This window comes from Odocoileus virginianus, chromosome 12, assembly GCF_023699985.2.
Source record: "Odocoileus virginianus isolate 20LAN1187 ecotype Illinois chromosome 12, Ovbor_1.2, whole genome shotgun sequence".
Taxonomy (NCBI): Eukaryota; Metazoa; Chordata; class Mammalia; order Artiodactyla; family Cervidae; genus Odocoileus; species Odocoileus virginianus.
Genome location: NC_069685.1, coordinates 59341220 through 59357674, shown reverse-complemented (window position 1 = coordinate 59357674; position 16455 = coordinate 59341220). Strand labels below are relative to the sequence as shown.

At 55.3% G+C, this 16455-nt stretch overlaps 1 protein-coding gene across 1 annotated transcript in view; it reads right to left on the bottom strand.

Moving 5' to 3' along the window:
- Window positions 1-966: 966 nt before the first annotated feature.
- TRPV4 (transient receptor potential cation channel subfamily V member 4) overlaps window positions 967-16455 on the bottom strand; it is a 56194-nt gene continuing 40705 nt past the window's right edge. Inside the window, 14 exon segments of the mRNA XM_070475423.1 lie at window positions 967-1646; window positions 2307-2428; window positions 4635-4762; window positions 6065-6381; window positions 8172-8238; window positions 8478-8643; window positions 9748-9821; window positions 10080-10172; window positions 10395-10553; window positions 11968-12147; window positions 12981-13279; window positions 13902-14042; window positions 14779-14860; window positions 14862-14932. Of these exon segments, the coding sequence (XP_070331524.1) occupies window positions 1489-1646; window positions 2307-2428; window positions 4635-4762; window positions 6065-6381; window positions 8172-8238; window positions 8478-8643; window positions 9748-9821; window positions 10080-10172; window positions 10395-10553; window positions 11968-12147; window positions 12981-13279; window positions 13902-14042; window positions 14779-14860; window positions 14862-14932 (2057 nt within the window). The 3' untranslated portion in view covers window positions 967-1488.

Here is a 16455-nt window from a genome sequence, read left to right as displayed (position 1 = left end):
AGTGACCTTTTGCCACTGTTTGGGCAGAGGGTGCAAAGCCGGGTCTTCAGACCCCACGCCCTGTGTGTCTCCCACAGCAGCTGTGCTTGGCCAGGTTCTCCAGAGTCCCAAGCTCTTCTCAACTAAACCTTCAGAAGGGTCCTAAGACAGGGTCTGAGCCGGGACCGGGAACCTGGGAGGTCAGAGGGGAACCGGTTGGCTGTGGATTCATCCAGGGTGGAGCAGCAGGATCGGGTATTTTGGGGGCCCCTTCTCATGCCCAGAGGCTTGGAGCTGCCCCGGGGCTGGATCAGCAGTGGAGTGTGACCCTGGGGAGATGGGCGGCCCTCAGAAGGGAAGCGGGTCATCCTTCAGCTCCAGCTCACGTTCACGGCTCCGCTGGTGTGTGGTCCCAACCAAAGGTTCTCTCGACTCCAGTGGGCCCTGCTGTCCTTATTAGGGCTGCTCTCACCCTCACCGTCACCCCACTGGACACCGGATGGCTCACCCACCTCCGTGGCTGTCATCTCTGCCTCTGCTCTGCCCCTCCCAGCTGCTTGCCTACTCCCCCCGAACCCGCATCACTCTGCCATGATGAGCTTTACCATCTTCCCACTGGCATCATTTTTCCCCACCAACGTCATCACCTCTCCCAGCACTTCCAGAGACTTAACTGTCTCCCCACAGCACCATTATGCCTCCACCAGTACCCTCTCCTCCTCACTCCCTTCATCTCTACTTCCCCATCACTCCCTTCATCTCTACCTCCCCATCACACCCCAAGCTCTCCCCCATCTCTCAGTCACCACTGCCCCCCGAGTCCAGCCCCTCCAACCATCACCCTGAACACCGCCTTGGTCGTAACTCCTGCCCCGCCTTCTTATCCCCACCCTACCCCCAACCACAGAGGTATCTCTTCGCTCACCCATCTCCATGCTGTCTTCCCCCCATGCCTGCTACCACTCCCCCATCATCTTCCCCATCGTCTCCACCATCAATGAACATTTATTGAGCACCAACAATCCCAGACCCCCAGACAGAACGCACAGAAGGCGCAGCCCCGCCCCGGGGGCCCAGCTCCTGATCAGAGCCACAGCACTTCAGCCCAGGGAGGCCCGTGCAGCTGGCCCTGCACCTGGGATGGGGTCCTGGGGCCCCAGCCAGGCTCCGGTTCGGGGCAGGGGTTGGGCCACTTTCCTGAGAGCAGAGCAAATAAATAAATGAAGAGGCGGGGGCTGAGTCCCGGTGGGCGGAGACCCTGGTGTCCCTTACTGTGACTCCATGGGAGTGAGACAGGCGACCAGGCGTCCTATGCCCAGGCCAGGGAGGTGGGGCGGGGGGGAGCCTGGGGACCAGAGGGTCCTGGGGCCTCCCCGGCATCCCTGCCCAGCCCTCACCTCTGGGGGTCGAAGGAGGGTATGGGGGGTCACACCCTGGTGGGGGGCACCTCTGAAATGCAGCTGGACTGGAAATGGGCGGCGGAGGAGACCGTGCTCCTGCTCGCAGGGCCTAGAGCGGGGCGTCGTCAGTCCTCCACTTGCGGGGGTAACTCTGCTGGTGGCCATCGCAGCTGGGGTTCCCCACGTTGTCCAGAGGCACCACCACCTCGTTAGGGTTGGAATTCTTGTTCAGTTCCACCACGCGGGGCACCACCGAGGACCAGCGATCTGTAGTGAGTGGGGGAGTGCGGGGTGAGGGTGGCCAGAGAGTGCATAACATATACATTGAGTGCCTTTGGTGTACCAGGCACTCAGCAGTGCTCTAAAGGAAAAGGAAAGTGAAGTCGCTCAGTCGTGTCCGACTCTTTGCAACCCCATGGACTGCAGCCTACCAGGCTCCTCCGTCCATGGGACTTTCCAGGCAAGAGTACTGGAATGGGTTGCTATTTCCTTCTCCAGGGGATCTTCCCGACCCCGGGATCGAACCCAGGTCCCCCGCATTGTAGGCAGACGCTTTACCGTCTGAGCCCCCAGGGAAGTCAGTACTCTAAGGGGAAGGTATATCATCCCCGTTTTACAGAGGTGGTAACGGGCTGGGAGAGGTCATGGGGCCCGCCTCGGAACACAGGAGTAAGATGAAAGAATCAGGACTCAAGCCTGGGTCAGGAGGCCTGCGAGCCCGAGGCTGAGTGGAAGCGAGGGCCCAGGCTGTCACTGGCAGCAGAGGAAGCTCGGCGGCCAGCCCATCGCACCCTCCCATTCTACAGACGGGAATACTGAGTCCCAGGGAGGGACAGGACTGCTCCAAACAAACCGGTGCTGAGGATGACCCGGGCTCCCCCTCTGCGCCCCTCAGTCCCCCCACACCTCCCAAGCACCCCCACTCACCCCTCCGAAGGCGGCCCACGGTGTGTGAGAAGCCGTAGTAATGGTAGCTCTCGTTCTTGCCCGGGTCCTCGTTAATGATGCCCAAGTTCTGGTTCCAATGAGACCAGTTCACCTCGTCCACCCTGGTGGGGCCACAGCAGACAAGGGTCAAGGAGAGCCCCCGGCCCAGAGACAGAACCCCTTCCCCACCCCCAGGCAGCCGCCAAGCTCCAGCCTTCCAGCACACCCTCCTACTTTTTTTATTCTTTTTTTAAATTAAAAAAAAAATGTTATTATTTATTTTTATTTGGCTGCACCAAGTCTTAGTTGCAGCACTTGGGATCTAGTTCCCCAACCAGGGAGTGAACCCATGCTCCCTGCATTGAGAGCGCAGCGTCTTTGCCACTAGACCACCAGGAAAGTCCTTGTTGTTTTTTTTTTTTCTTAATTTCTGATAATATATATAGGCAGATAGATAAAACATAAAATTTGCTGTTTCACTTTTTCTTCTTTTTTTTTTTTTGGCCTCTATACTCAGCTTGCAGGATCTTAGTTTCCTACCCAGGGATGGAACCTGGGACCTAGCAGTGAGAGCTCGGAGTCCTAACCACTGGCCCACCAGGGAAGTCCCTCACCCACTTTAGAGCATACAGTTCAGTGGCATTAAATACATTCCTAAGACTGTGCAGCCATCACCACTACCTAGTTCCAAAATCTTTTCATTTCCCCAAGCAGAAATTCTGTGCCCATTAAGCAGTAGCTCCCCATCCCCCTTCCCACCAGCCCCCGGCAGCCTCTGTTCTACTTTCTGTCTCTATGGATTTATCTATTCTGGACATTTTGTGTTAAATAGAATTGATCAGTATGTGGCCTTTGTGTCTGACTGCTTTCACGTAGCATCAGGTTTTCAAGATCCATCCACGATGTAGCCTGCATCAGTACTGCATTCCTTTTCATGGCTAAATAGTATCCCATTGCCTGCAAAGACCTTATTTGTATGTCTATATATCCATTCATCTGTGGATGGACATCCTCTTTCTTGACAGTCTCACTCTTATTATTGAGACACCCTCATAAAGTCAGTTTATACCCTCTTGGGCCCAAATGGGCTTGAGATAATTTTTACTGTTTTAAAATATTTATTTGACTGTGTTGGGTCTTAGTTGTGGCACGTGGGATATGTGATCTTCATTGCAGCATGCAGGATCTTTAGTTGTGGCATGCAGGATCTTGTTCCTGGACCAGGTATCCAACCCAGGCCCCTGTGTTGGGAATGAGGAGTCTTAGCCACTGGACCACCAGGGAAGTCCCAATTTTTACTTTCTAAAATTAAAATAAGTTATTTTTATTCAATTTCTGTTTTGTGGGGGGCAAGTGCTATGGGTCAGGACCCAGCAAGGAAGATACATCCTTTGCTCCCATTTTACAGATGAGGAAACTGAGGCTGGTTGAACTTTTCGTCCAAGGTCACAAAGCTGATAAATCACAGTCGAGATTTGAACTTTGGATCCAAAACAGGGCTGGGCAGTGGGGGTTGTCATAGTGGAAACTGACTTTGCCTGATTCCAAGCATGATGCTGATGCTCCATGCTGGCAACCACGTTACAAAGAATGAGTCCTCGTAAAAGACAAGATTCACCCAGGGGTTCCCCGGAAGAAGCTGGCATTCCCCGTGCATCTGGGTAACATCCCAAGCCCTGCAAGCTGCTGATAACTCAGTTTCTCCATTTCAATTAAGGCCCTGAGGGGACTTCCCTGGTGGTCCAGTGGCTAAGTCCACACTCCCTATGCAGGGGGCCCAGGTTCGATCCTTCATCAGGGAACTAGATTCCACATGTAGCAACTAAGAGTTCCCATGCCACAACTAAAGATCCTTCAAGCTGTAACTGAGGGATCAAAGATCCCACAGACCACAACTAAGACCCAGGGCAGCCAAATAAATTTTTATTTATATTTATTTTAAAAATGTTTAAATATTTTTTTAAAAATTGAAGCCCTGAAACTCATTCCATTGCATCACCAGTAGAGGGTGGTGCCATGGGATAGGCATTGCCCCTGAGTCTGCTTCCTCCAGCAAAAGAGAGAGCAGTAATACCGGCTGCTTCAGGGTGTCTGCCCCAGTCTGCATGGGGGCTGGCTGGGCACATCTCACACGCCAACCTCTCTAATCCGCACAGCTGGCCATTGTCCCCATTTCACAGATGAAGAAACCGAGGCTGAGAACTGAACCCACAGCATCAGCCAGTGGAACTGAGCTCCGGTCAGGCCCCCGGGGGCCTCAGTGGCTCAGAAGTGGCAATGGGTAGAAAGCATAAGGAGGCCCGGTGGTCTCGCCCAACCCGGCCTCACCTGAAGCACCACCTGCGGTCTGGAGTGCCGTCCGAGCTCTTGCCCACGGTCACCATCTCGCCGGAGCGGAAGGCCTTCCTCAGGAACACGGGGAAGGAGCGCTCGATGTCCAGGATGGTGGTGGCCCACTGCGGGGAGGGAGGGTGGGCGGGCGGCGGGTGAGCCGCGCCCGGCCTCGCCTAACTACTCTCAAGGCAGGAAGGATGCAGGGAACCAGGCTTTCTGCTCCCGCCACCCCTGCATTAAAGACTCAAATACCCACAGGCGCCTGGCCAGAGAAAATGAAAGAAGGGTCAGCAGCCCGTGCCCCAGGGCACTAGGTGTCCCCTCGGTGCTGGGCGCCCCCAGGGAGGGGTGGGCACTGGGGCAGACCAGGGTGGGCAGGAGACCCCCACCCCTGTAAAGGGGGCAGCCATCTCTCATCCACCCAAGAATGTGGGCCCACCTTGCTAGGCTTCCAACTTTTCAAGAAAGGCCAGAAATCTGAATTTTTCTATGAAATCTCTCAATTAAAATTTTTTTGCATTAAGTTTTTAAAAAATATATAGTGATGCAGAAAACAAATAAATCTTTGCTGGTCAAATCCAGTCCATGGGCTGAGAGTTGGTGTGTTACGAGTTACACCCAGCGGGGAAACTGAGGCCCGGGGGTGAAGGAAGCGGTAGGGATAAAGGGTAAGAGCAGGTCCGATGGTCCCCTGAGACCCAGACCTGGGGGGCGGACGTTGTGGAGTTGTTTTTCCTCACTGCGCCATTTCCTGAAAACGTACCAAGTCATAGTAAGTGTGGGGGCTGCCTTCCCGGGCCTCTCGATAAGGCTGCTTATTGGGAACCCCAGTTCTGGAACTGCCTGCAGCCAGGCAGGCTGCGACACCCTGCCCCCAGGACCTCTGCTCCCTTCGCTTGCAAAGAAACCAGCGGGAAACAAAGGCAGCAGCTCCCCAGTGCGTGCACACCAACCACACGTGCTTGGGTCGGGGGGGCAGTGAGAGTGGGGAGCCTGGAAGCCACCCCTGGGCTGGTGGGAGCCCCTCTGATGAGGACGCTGATGCTTCCCGGCTCTGAGGTGGCCTGCTCCCATGCCAGCCTGGTGTCTTGGGCCCGGCAGGGGCACAGAAGCTGCCCCTGGGCTCCATGTGGAACCCCCACTGAAATGTGAGGCTCTCTGAGCATTTCCGGTGCCAAAAGCGCTCCCTCCCTGGAGCTGGGGGAAGCTGACTGCATCCCATGAATGGGACTGCAAGGGAAGCTGAGCTGCTGGTCACGCAAGAAGCCACCTGGAAACAGACCTGCAGGCTTCGTCCGTGCCCATTAAACAGACAGGGAAGTGGAGGCGGAACCGGGAGGCGCAGCTCACGCAGAGCACCAGGCTGAGGAGGCGCAGCAGGTCCGGTGACCCCAGGGGCAGAGCAGCCGGCAGGGCGGGCTCACCTGCAGCTTCCAGATGTGCTTGCTCTCCTTGGACACCTGCCCCACCGTCTCCCCCATGAGGGCGATGAGCATGTTAAGGAGCAGCACGAACGTGAGGATGATGTACGTGACCAGCAGGATGATGAAGACCACGGGGTACTTGGTGCTGCTCAGCATCTCCAGGTCGCCCATGCCGATGGTGAGCTTGAAGAGGTCCAGGAGGAAGGTGCTGAAGGTCTCGCTGTCGCGGCATGAGGGGTAGGTGGGCACAGTGCAGTTGGCGTGGTCCTTGTCGCACACCTTCAAGTTGGCACATGGGTTCAGGAGTGAGACCAGGGCTGCGGGAGGGACGGCAGTGACAGTCACGGAGGGTGAGAGGTGGGGAGGCCCCTTCCCATTTGATGGAGGGGAACACTGAGGCCCGCGGAGGGCGGGGAGGCTGGCCCAAGGTCACCCAGAGTGGAAGCCAAGCCAGTGGTTGAACCTGGGTCCCCCCGCATGCAAAGCCTTTGCTCTTTCCACAAACTCTCCTTAACAAGGAAGAGGGTCCCAGGACTCAGTCTAGTGGTTCTCAACCGGGGATAACTTGTCCCCCAGGGCACCTTTGGCAAGTTTAGAAACATTTTTGGTCTCACAAGTGGAGGAGGGACACTTCAGGGCACCTACTGGGTCAAGACCAGGGATGCTGCCAAACATGCTGCCGTGCAGAGGACAGTCCCCACCGCGGGGAACCGTCTGAGCCCACATGTCAGAGCCAGGCTGAGAGCTGACTGTTCTTAGAGGCCCTGGGAGTCTGGGATGCCAGCATTCCAGGGGCAGACTCACGCTCGTGTTCCTGTTTCCCAGCTCACAGCAGCACAGAAAGGAAGGGAGGAAGGTGAGACTAGGTACCAGCCTTGACTGCCCCCAGAGCTATGCTCACTAAGGCCATCACCCCCTCCAGACGTCAGCTAACTGTGGTGCTCATCCCTTCCCATGAAGCCCAGATGAAACCTCTGAGTCCTGCTCCCTTTTGGATCCTGGGCGTCGGATGGCCAGTCACCACCCTTTGGGGACCAGCTCAACAGCTTGATTACCTTCCCCAACCCTGGTCCCGCCCCCATGGCCTCTGCCACTGAGGTCCCAAGGCATCGTGACATCAAGGAGATGGCCTAGTAGAGGCTTTGTAGCTCCTGCCACCAAGAGGATAGAATCTATTTCCACACTCTTTGATTTTTACTCTTTTATTTTTTAGCTGTTTGCACGATATATGGGATCCTAGTTCCCAGACCAGGGGTTGAAGCCATGCCCCATGCAGTGGAAGAGTCTTAACCACTGGACCACCAGGGGATCCCCATTTCCCCACTCTCTGAGTCAGGCTGAGCCTTGTTTTGGCCAACAAGGTGAGACAGATAGTGACACTGTGCCAAGCAGTGACCTCAAACACCTCCGCTCACATATGGGAACCCTCAGGCCACCATGTGACCAAGTCCACGCTAGCTGGCTAGAGATGAGTGACCCGAGGAAGACAGCAAAGTCACCCACAGTGGAGGCCACCCCTAACTACACTAGTCAGCTGCAGCCAATCCGCCAACTGAGCACAGACACGGGAGCCCAAATCTGGTCCAGGTCAGCACAAGCACCCAGGAGACCCATGGACTTGAGCATAATAACATATGGTAGTTGTTTGGGGGAGTTCCCTGGCGGTTAAGACTCCATGTTTCCACTTTAGGGGGCACCAGTTTGATCCCTAGTTGGGGAACTAAGATCCCACATGTTGTAGGACATAGCCAAAAATAAAAATGGTGGTTGTTTAAAGTCATTAAGTGTTTGGGTGGCTTCTTTTGCCACAATAGCTAAGATGACAGTTTTACTGTTTCCTAGCTTTTGAACTTGGGCGTGTTATTTAACCTTACTTAAGCTAAGCCTCAGTTTACTTAACTGTAAAAAGTCATAAGAAACGCACTTCCCTTACAGGCTTGTTGGGAGGCTTGTTGTAAATGAGGCAGGGATGAGAGAGGACTTAGCTCAACGCCAGGCACACGATAAGAACCCTACAAACGCTGGATATTCTCCTCCACACACCATGGCGGCTGCTCCAGCCCCGGTACCACCCCGCCAGGCCCACCTGGGCCCCCCGGGGGCTCACCTGACGCGTAGCCAATCATGAAGAGCACGTAGACCAGCAGGAAGCGGAAAAGGTCTTTGAAGAGGATCTGGAGACCCCGGTGGGAATACAGAGGCAGAGATGAGACACGTGGTTTCTCGCTTTCCCAACTCCTCATCCCACACCTTCTCTCCAGCTCCACCCTGCCCCGCCCCATGTCCAGGCCCTGCCCGCTGCCCCCACACCGCCCCGCAGCCTCAGGGCCGGCGGCACTGTCTGTGCATATGTGGTGTGTGCAGCTCCCTCCAAGGACACACAAAAGTCCAGGAGCAACCGCCCGTCCTGTACCTTCTGGATCATGATGCTATAGGTCCCCGTCAGCTTCAGCCCGCGGGTGAAGTAAAGGGCGTTCATCCAGCCCAGGACCAAGGCAAAGACCATGACAGCCAGGTACGCCTCGATCCCCGCCAGGTAGAGAGCCGCTGAGACAATCACCAGCACGGAGTAGATGAAGCTACAGGGCAGCAGAGACCACGAGAGGAGCCAGAGGGGAGACGGGCAAGTGAGACCCTGGACGGGGGGCAGGCCCCCAACCCTTCTAGGCACTAGGACGTCCTGACGCCACCCAGAAGAGAGACCATGAGACCATGTGGCTTCACGGGGTTCCCAGCATCCTGTTAACCAGACTTGTCAGTTAACTGGCAACTGGGCTTCCCTGGTGGTCCAGTGTTAAGAAGCCGCTGGCCAATGCAAAGGACATGGGTTCAATCCCTGGTCCGGGAAGATGCCACAGGGCAACTAGGCCTGTGTGCCACAACTTCTAGCCCATGCTCCACAACAAGAGAAGCCACCACAAGGAGAAGCCCGCACACCACAAGTAGCCCCTGCTCGCCACAACCAGAGAAAGTCTGCATGCAGCAACAAAGACCCAGTGCAGCCAAAAAAAATTAATAATTATTTAAAAAAATTAACTGGCAACCAATGTGTGTGTAATTGCCCTGGGGCCCTACCAGAACCCAAAGTGATGTCCTTTGGAGTTGCTAGAGGAAGATTCAGTGGTGCTCAGAGGAGATTTTGAGGCTTAGTGAAATTTTTTTTGGGGGCCCTAACATGTGACATGTGAGATCCTAGTTCCCTGGCCAGGGATCAAACCTGTGCCCCCTGCAGTGGAAGCATGGAGTCCTACCCCCCAGAATTTTCAATGTTCTCTAAGAAAAAGGGAAAATATGTAACACACATGCAGCAATTCATCCTGTGCCCCAGGCAGACATCACTAATCAACCCCAGCACTCTTTCCCACTGAACACAGACACAGCCTTAAGATCCTTAACATGGGCATGCCTGGCAGACATTAGCAATCAATCACAAGCATAGGAGGTTAAATTTATTTCTATCCATGGTGCATATACTGATAACGCTCTAGCAACCAGAATCTTGCTTTAACCAGAGGACTCTTTTACTTGACAATGGCCTGACTTTGGGCTACAGTAGCTGATCAGGCTGGGTGAGTTCACTCCTAATAAGAGTCACACACACCCCCACCACCAAACCTCGAGGATGTCCCTCCCAACCCCACCTTCCTCACCCAGAAGCTGCCACCCCAGGGACCTCTACTCACTAGAGCAGCTGGAAGGAGCCGTCGATGAAGAGAGAGTTCACTCCAGGGCATTTCTTCATGAACAAGTCTTTGATCTGGAGGAGGGGAGGGGGCGGGTGAGAGAGGTGGAGCCAGCAGAAGGGTGGAGCGGACAGTGGAGGGAAGAGAGGTGGAGGGGGCCTTCCCTGAAGGTCCAGTGGTTAAGACTCAGCGTTCCCAATGCAGGGGGCATGGGTCTGAGCCCTGGCTGGGGAAGTTCAAAGTGCCATGGGGTGTGGCCAAACATTAAACAAATTAAAGAGGTGGAGAGAGAGGAGGGTCCAGGCAGGGTGAGGCTGGGGCCAAGCGCTCACGTTGGTGAAAAAGAACAGGATCCCAGTGAAGAGCGTGATGATCTCGCCGGCCAGCCTCAGGTAGTCCACCGTGGTGCGGTAAGGGTATGGCGGCTGGTGGGGGGCGGGCAAGGGTCATGTAAGTCCTCACCCAGCCCCTCCAAATCCAGATGTTCCCCAACAGCCCAAACCTCTGGGTTCCGTGGAGCCTCCTCCCTCACCCCTCCTCCCCCTGGGTGTGGGGGGCACCTTCCCACCCTGTTCCAAACCTTCTCCAGTACCTCCCACAGGGGACCCAGCTGTGCCCCAGCTCCTGCCGCGCTCACAGTCACTCACAGTGCCCTCCAGAGGCTGGTAGTAGGCAGTGAGGGTAAAGATGATCATGGCGCACAGATAGGAGACCACGTTGATGTAGAAGGAGACGGCCCCGAACTTCCGCCACTTGTCCCGCAGTAGTTCGTTGATGGGCTCCACGGCCAGCATCTCATGGCGGTTCTGTTGGGGAGCAGGGTAGGCAGGGGGTGGACAGGCTGACTCCAATACGCCTTCCCCCACCCTCTGCCCCGAGAGCGCTTTCTCCTCCTGACCTGTTCTTCAGTGACACCCAGACTTCTGGGCTCAGCATTTGAGGCTCTGCCCAGTTCTGTCCCAACTTACCTTTCTAGCCTGTTCTAGACTCATAGAACCTAGAGCTAGAAAGCTCCTGAAAGAACATCTATTCCTGTGGTCCACAAATTCTAATCAGTGGATGTTGCCAAGTTGCTGGCACCAAAATCACCTATGGAGCTTGTTAAAACACATAAATCCCTGGGGACTTTCCTGGCAGTCCAGTGGTTTAGACTCTGCAGTACCAAGGCAGGGGGCACGAATTAGATTCCCTGGTCAGGGAACTAAGTTCCTGCATGCTGCAGCCAAAAAATTTTTAGTGAAAATAAATAAATAAACCCCTGGGTTTCAACCTCAGACATTCTGATTCAGGAAGTGGGAACTGGGAAATTTAGCCCCAGGATGATAAATACTTGACTCACCACAATTTTCCAAGTCTGAACCCAGGACAGACAGCAATAATTGAGTCCCACACAATAGTTCTCTATACAGTTTCCTGGGCAGACACTACCAATCAATCAGAGTTTGCAGCAGAGATGCTAAAACCTACCACCACCCCCAGTTTAAATCAGGTTGGTCACTGACTTGAAAGATGAGGGAAGTGAGCTCCGGTATGAGAAGGCATCTGTCCAAACTCACAGAGCCAGGGCTAAAAGGAATACCTTCTGTACGCAGGCCCCAGGGCTTTCTGCCCCATTTGTGCAGCATCCTGTCTCTTTAAGGATTTGAGTTTCTTTATCATCAAGGATATGTGCAATGATGTAGTCACAGAGATGCCACTGCAATGTTATTCCTGATAGTTAAGTGCAGAAACAAACTCAAACGACCAAGAATAGAGGAATGGTTAATTAGAATGTGGTACTTTTCCACGCAGCAATGATACTGCAGAAGAATATTTAATGGTGCAGAACGATGTTCATAAAAAATACTGCTAAGTTAAAAAGAGAGCTTTTAAAAACTTCATATAACAAATGCTAATGATAATAGCTGACACATAATGTTTACCCTGCGCCTGGCTGTTCATTTGGTCCTCCCAGCAACCCAATGGGAAAGGCTCTGTTTTTATCCGCATGGTACCAAAGAGGAAGCTGGGACTCAGAGAGGTTGGGGAGTTTGTGCTGAGTCACACAGCATGACAGTTACAGCGCCAGGACCCTGAACAGTCCCGCGTGCCCCTGAAGTCTGACCCTCACAGTCCTGCCATTCCCCCCATGCCAGATGCCGTCCTGGGCACTCGGCTGGCCTCTCCTGTCGCACCCGGCCCACAGACCCTCCGCTCCGGCCCCTCCTGCCCCGCGCCCACCTCGATCTTGCTGTTGTACACCAGGATCTCCAGCACGGAGGTCTCCTCCCCGCACGTGTCCAGCGAGGAGAGGTCGTACAGTGAGGAGTACACCGGCCCGTAGGCCCAGTCCTTGAACTTGCGGGACAGGTGCCTGGTGTCCTCATCTGTCACCTCCCGACGGATGATGTGTTGGAAGATCTGCGTGGGAGGAGGAGGATCGGGGGTTGGGGGTGGGGTATGGGCAGGGGTACTGCCGCTGGGCCACTCACATGGGAGGGACCCCAGCAAATAGCGCCTCCCCAGAGAGCAGGACGGACGAGGGAAGACATTTACTGAGCACTTGCTGGATGCTTTCCTCACATCACCTGGTTGAATTCTTACCCTCACCATCCTGTTTGACAGATGAGCAAAGAGCATGTGTGTTTCCGACTCTTTGTGACCCCATGGACTGCAGCCCGCCAGGCTCCTCTGTCCATGGGATTCTCCAGGCAAGAATACTGGAGCGGGTTGCCATTTCCTGCTCCAGGGGATCTTCCTGACCCAGGGATTGAACTTGTGTCTCCTGAGTCTCCTGCACTGCAGGTGGATTCTTTACCACCAAGCGATTGGGGAAGCCCCCATGAGCAAACAGAGGTTCAGAGAAAAGGAGGATGTTCCCTGAGGCCACACAGCAGGTCAGGGGCTGAGCCAGAACCCCGGCCACGAAGGGCAGAGGAGGTCTGCAGGGCTGCAGCTCTGGGGCGCAGCCCTCTGTCAGTGGCGGGCCCTGGCTGGCGGGAGTGGGGCAGTGAGCATCCAGCAGGGTGGGATGAGCAGAGAGGCGCTGCGATGAAGCTGAACGGCCTTGCTGGACAATAGGGAGCCGCAGCAAGCTCTTGAGCTGGAGCATCTGCACTCCCGGGTGGGCCGGATGGGAGGCGGACGTGCACACCAATAACACATGCCAGCAGCAGCCGCCCCGCACTCCAGGCACACACGTGTGCGTGCGTGTGTGTGTGTGTGTGTGTGTGGTGACCCAGCCCCGCACTCACCCCGATCTTGCCCGTCTTGGCGGCCATCATGAGCGGCGAGAGGCCGTCGTTGTTGAGCACGGCCTCCAGGTTGCTGTCGGGGAAGAGGCGGGCGCACTTGAGCAGCAGCAGGTCGTACATCTTGGTGACGAACTTGGTGTTCTCGCGGGTGTTGTCGGCGATGGCCACCAGCGCGTGCAGCACGGTGTTGCCGCGAGAGTCCTGGCGCCGCATGTCCGCCTTCTTGTGTGGGTTCTCCGTCAGGTATTTGACGATGTGGGGCTGGTTGGTGCAGGCGGCCAGCGACAGGGGCAGCTCACCTGCAGGGCAGGGGGTCGGGGCGCCGGGTCAGCGACGGGGCCCCACCCCCGGGAGACGCCGTGACAGCAGACACGGCGCCCACGGTCAGTGTGAACAAGCCCTGGCCGACTGCAGCTGTCTGGGGGCGATGTCCCCGGGGAGACGGACGTGGCTACTTGAGGTACGGCCACATCGGAGGCCATGAGAGACTCTGATGGACTTTGTTTCTGAACCCCGAATAATATGTGTCTAAGCGGGGGTAGAAATTGAAAATCTTTCATGGGTCCAACTGGGCCATGGCAGTGATGCCATCTGGACCCTGCATCTGACCATCAGTGCCAGCTTAAGTCAGACCAGAGGATGCAAGTGATAAGGTGTTGGGGGGGAGGGGAGAGCCCACCACAGCCCTCTGATCCCATCACGATGCCCACTGCACAGACGGGACAGCTGAGGCTCAGGCAAGCGAGGTGATGCTCCACTCCTCAAAAGTGAGACCTCAGTGACCAAGACCAATGAGGCAGCCTGTGGTCAGCACGGCCCTGGGTGTCTCGGGTGGTGTCAGGGCTGCCAGCACCACCGTGTAACCCCCGCGGCCCCCAGCTGCTGCCCCGTGTGCCCCAGCCCCCACCAGCCCCTCCTCACCGAAGTAGAAGTAGCCGCCCTCGTCCTTGGGCTGGAAGAAGCGGCCCCGCGCCTGGGCATGGACGTCGGCTCCTTGGGCCACCAGCAGCTCCACATAGTGTTTGCAGCGGCGTTCGATGGCGATGTGCAGGGCAGTCTGGCCTGGGAGGAGGTGGGGGACAGTCACCAGGGGCCAGGGGGGGTGCAGAGCTCAGACCAGGTGTGGGGGGTGCTGGGGCACAGAAGGTGGAGATCCACCCCAGGGCAACAAGGGGACCTTCAGACATTCCCGGACGTGGAGTCTCTGAGGCCTGAGGTCCCAGACCTGCTGCATCACACCCACAGGAGCTTAGGCTCAAGGGATATCCAACTTGGAGGACCCCAAATGTGGGGACTTTGCAGACTTGTAAGAGCCTTTCACACCAGAGGAAACAAAGCATCGTGGTCTCACAGGATTTGGGATGCAAAATTCACAGCCTCTGAATCTGACATCCAGGAATCCGAAACGTCAAGGTGGATTCAAGGATCTCAGAATTTAGATCCAGGGAGCTGGGCCTGGTGACACCTCTGCCTTTTCGAGCTGTTGGCTCACAGGACTATTATCACAAAGCCTCAGAGTCTCCAAAACCAGATCATCTTGGGTCCAGGTTTCCAGGTTCACGGCCCCTTCGGCTCATTGCATGTGAGAACCATGGAACCCTTGATTTTGGAGCTCAAAATTTTAAAGTTGGAAGGGGTAGTTATTGTTGTTCTTCAGTCCATTTGTTCATTCATTCGACAACTAGTTCCAGGACATGCTGGTGCTCGCGGCCCAGGCTGAAGTGAGGTGTTGCTGGGGGTGAGGAGGGGTTGGACAAGTGAGGAGGGAGCCCCCCTCCCGCCCAGCCCAGGGCCCCACCTCGGTAGTAGATGTCTCGGAAGGGCGAGTTGATGAATTCCCGCATGTTGCCCGTGCGCTCGGCGATGTCCAGAAGCACGGGGAATGGTGTCATTGCGGCCGTTGCTCAGATTCAGCAGGGCCTTGGGCAGGCAGGTCTTCCCGGTGGACGGCTCTGCGGGGAGACACGTGCAAGAAGAGGAGTGCTCGGCCCGAGGCCCAAACTGCTGGGCAGCGGGGGACAGGGCACGGGGCAGGGAGCCAGAGGTCCTGGCCGCGTTCTCCTTTCTGAGCCTGGCCCCCATCTGCTCCCCGACCCCACCCCAGGATACTGAGAAGGTCAAAGAAACTCAGAGGAGCAGAAGGTCTTTAAAACGTGGGAAGCTGCAGCCTGTAGAGAGACGGTACCTACCAAAGCATATTTGGAAGGACTTTTTTTTTTAATATGGACCATTAAAAAAAAAAATTATTTGTCTGCATTGGTTTATTTGCAGCAAGCAGGATTTAGTTTCCTGACCAAGGATTAAATCCAGGCCCCCTTCTTTAGAAGGCCAAGTCTTAACCACTGGACCACCAGGGAAGTCCCTGGAGGGGACTTTAAAAAAAAATCAGATGAAAAGGGGGAATGCTGGGTTAATCAATGCTAACCACCGCCATTTCTTCACTACAGGACTTCTCAGAGCCTTTAATCTGCTAATGAGGACTGGGAACCTCTAAAAACAGACCCAGGAGGCAGCCTTTGCTTGAACACAGATCCTTTACCCATGAAGTGGTTGCACTAGCGCCCCTAGAGGGGAGCAGAGCGAGTGCAGAGTTACCCGCAGTGGGGGCTGTGAGCCATAATAGACGGGAAACTATCTTAGAGGATTTGGGGGCTCCTGCAGAGGCAGCAAATAAAAACAGCAAATGCCCAGGTGTGCAAGGTGTCAGCCCCTTGTCAAGCCTCTCCTGTGAAGTCAGTCTCCGTTCGGTACTAAGGGGTCTTTAACACCTCCTCCTAACGCTTGCTAATACCTCTTTGCGATTTTCTTTCCCTTGTATTAATTTTTATGGTGACATGAGTGGATTTATATCTTTAAAAGAGAGAGTCAATGAAAAGAGGACTGGCTTTTAACCAGGCACAGGGCAATACAGCCCGATGCAGGAGGGGGCCCGGAACGGGACAGGGGATGGGAGAGGCAGGAGTGGGCTGAGGGGCTCACTCTGGAGACTGGACCCCTGGGGCTCAAATCAGGCTTTGCTCCCCACTTCTGATTTGTGTGTGACCTTTTCTCCGCTTCCATTTCCTGTCTCACTACATTGAGCCCACAAAGAGAAATCATAAGCTAATAGATATCTGTTGATGAGCCCAGCACCAGGTAGACAGGCATTCTCAGTAACTAATACTGTTGCAGTTATTGTTCTACCAGAAATGCTTTTGAGACTCTCCTTAGATGCCAGGAATCAGTGGGGAGAATGGGAAAGACCCGCAGACTCACAGAGACCTGAATTCCAGTCCCACCGCCCCTAGGAGTGAAGTTGCTCAGACAAGCCTCATTCTGGCTATTTCTTGCTACATCCCTGGGACCCAGCCCAGTGTCGACAGCAGGTAACTATGTAGTGAATAAGAACAGGCTTCAGCTTTCCATCTGCATAAGGTGGGGGTGCCGAATGCTGGCCGCGGCACCTAGGGAGTCTGCTCAGACCCACGAGCCTTGA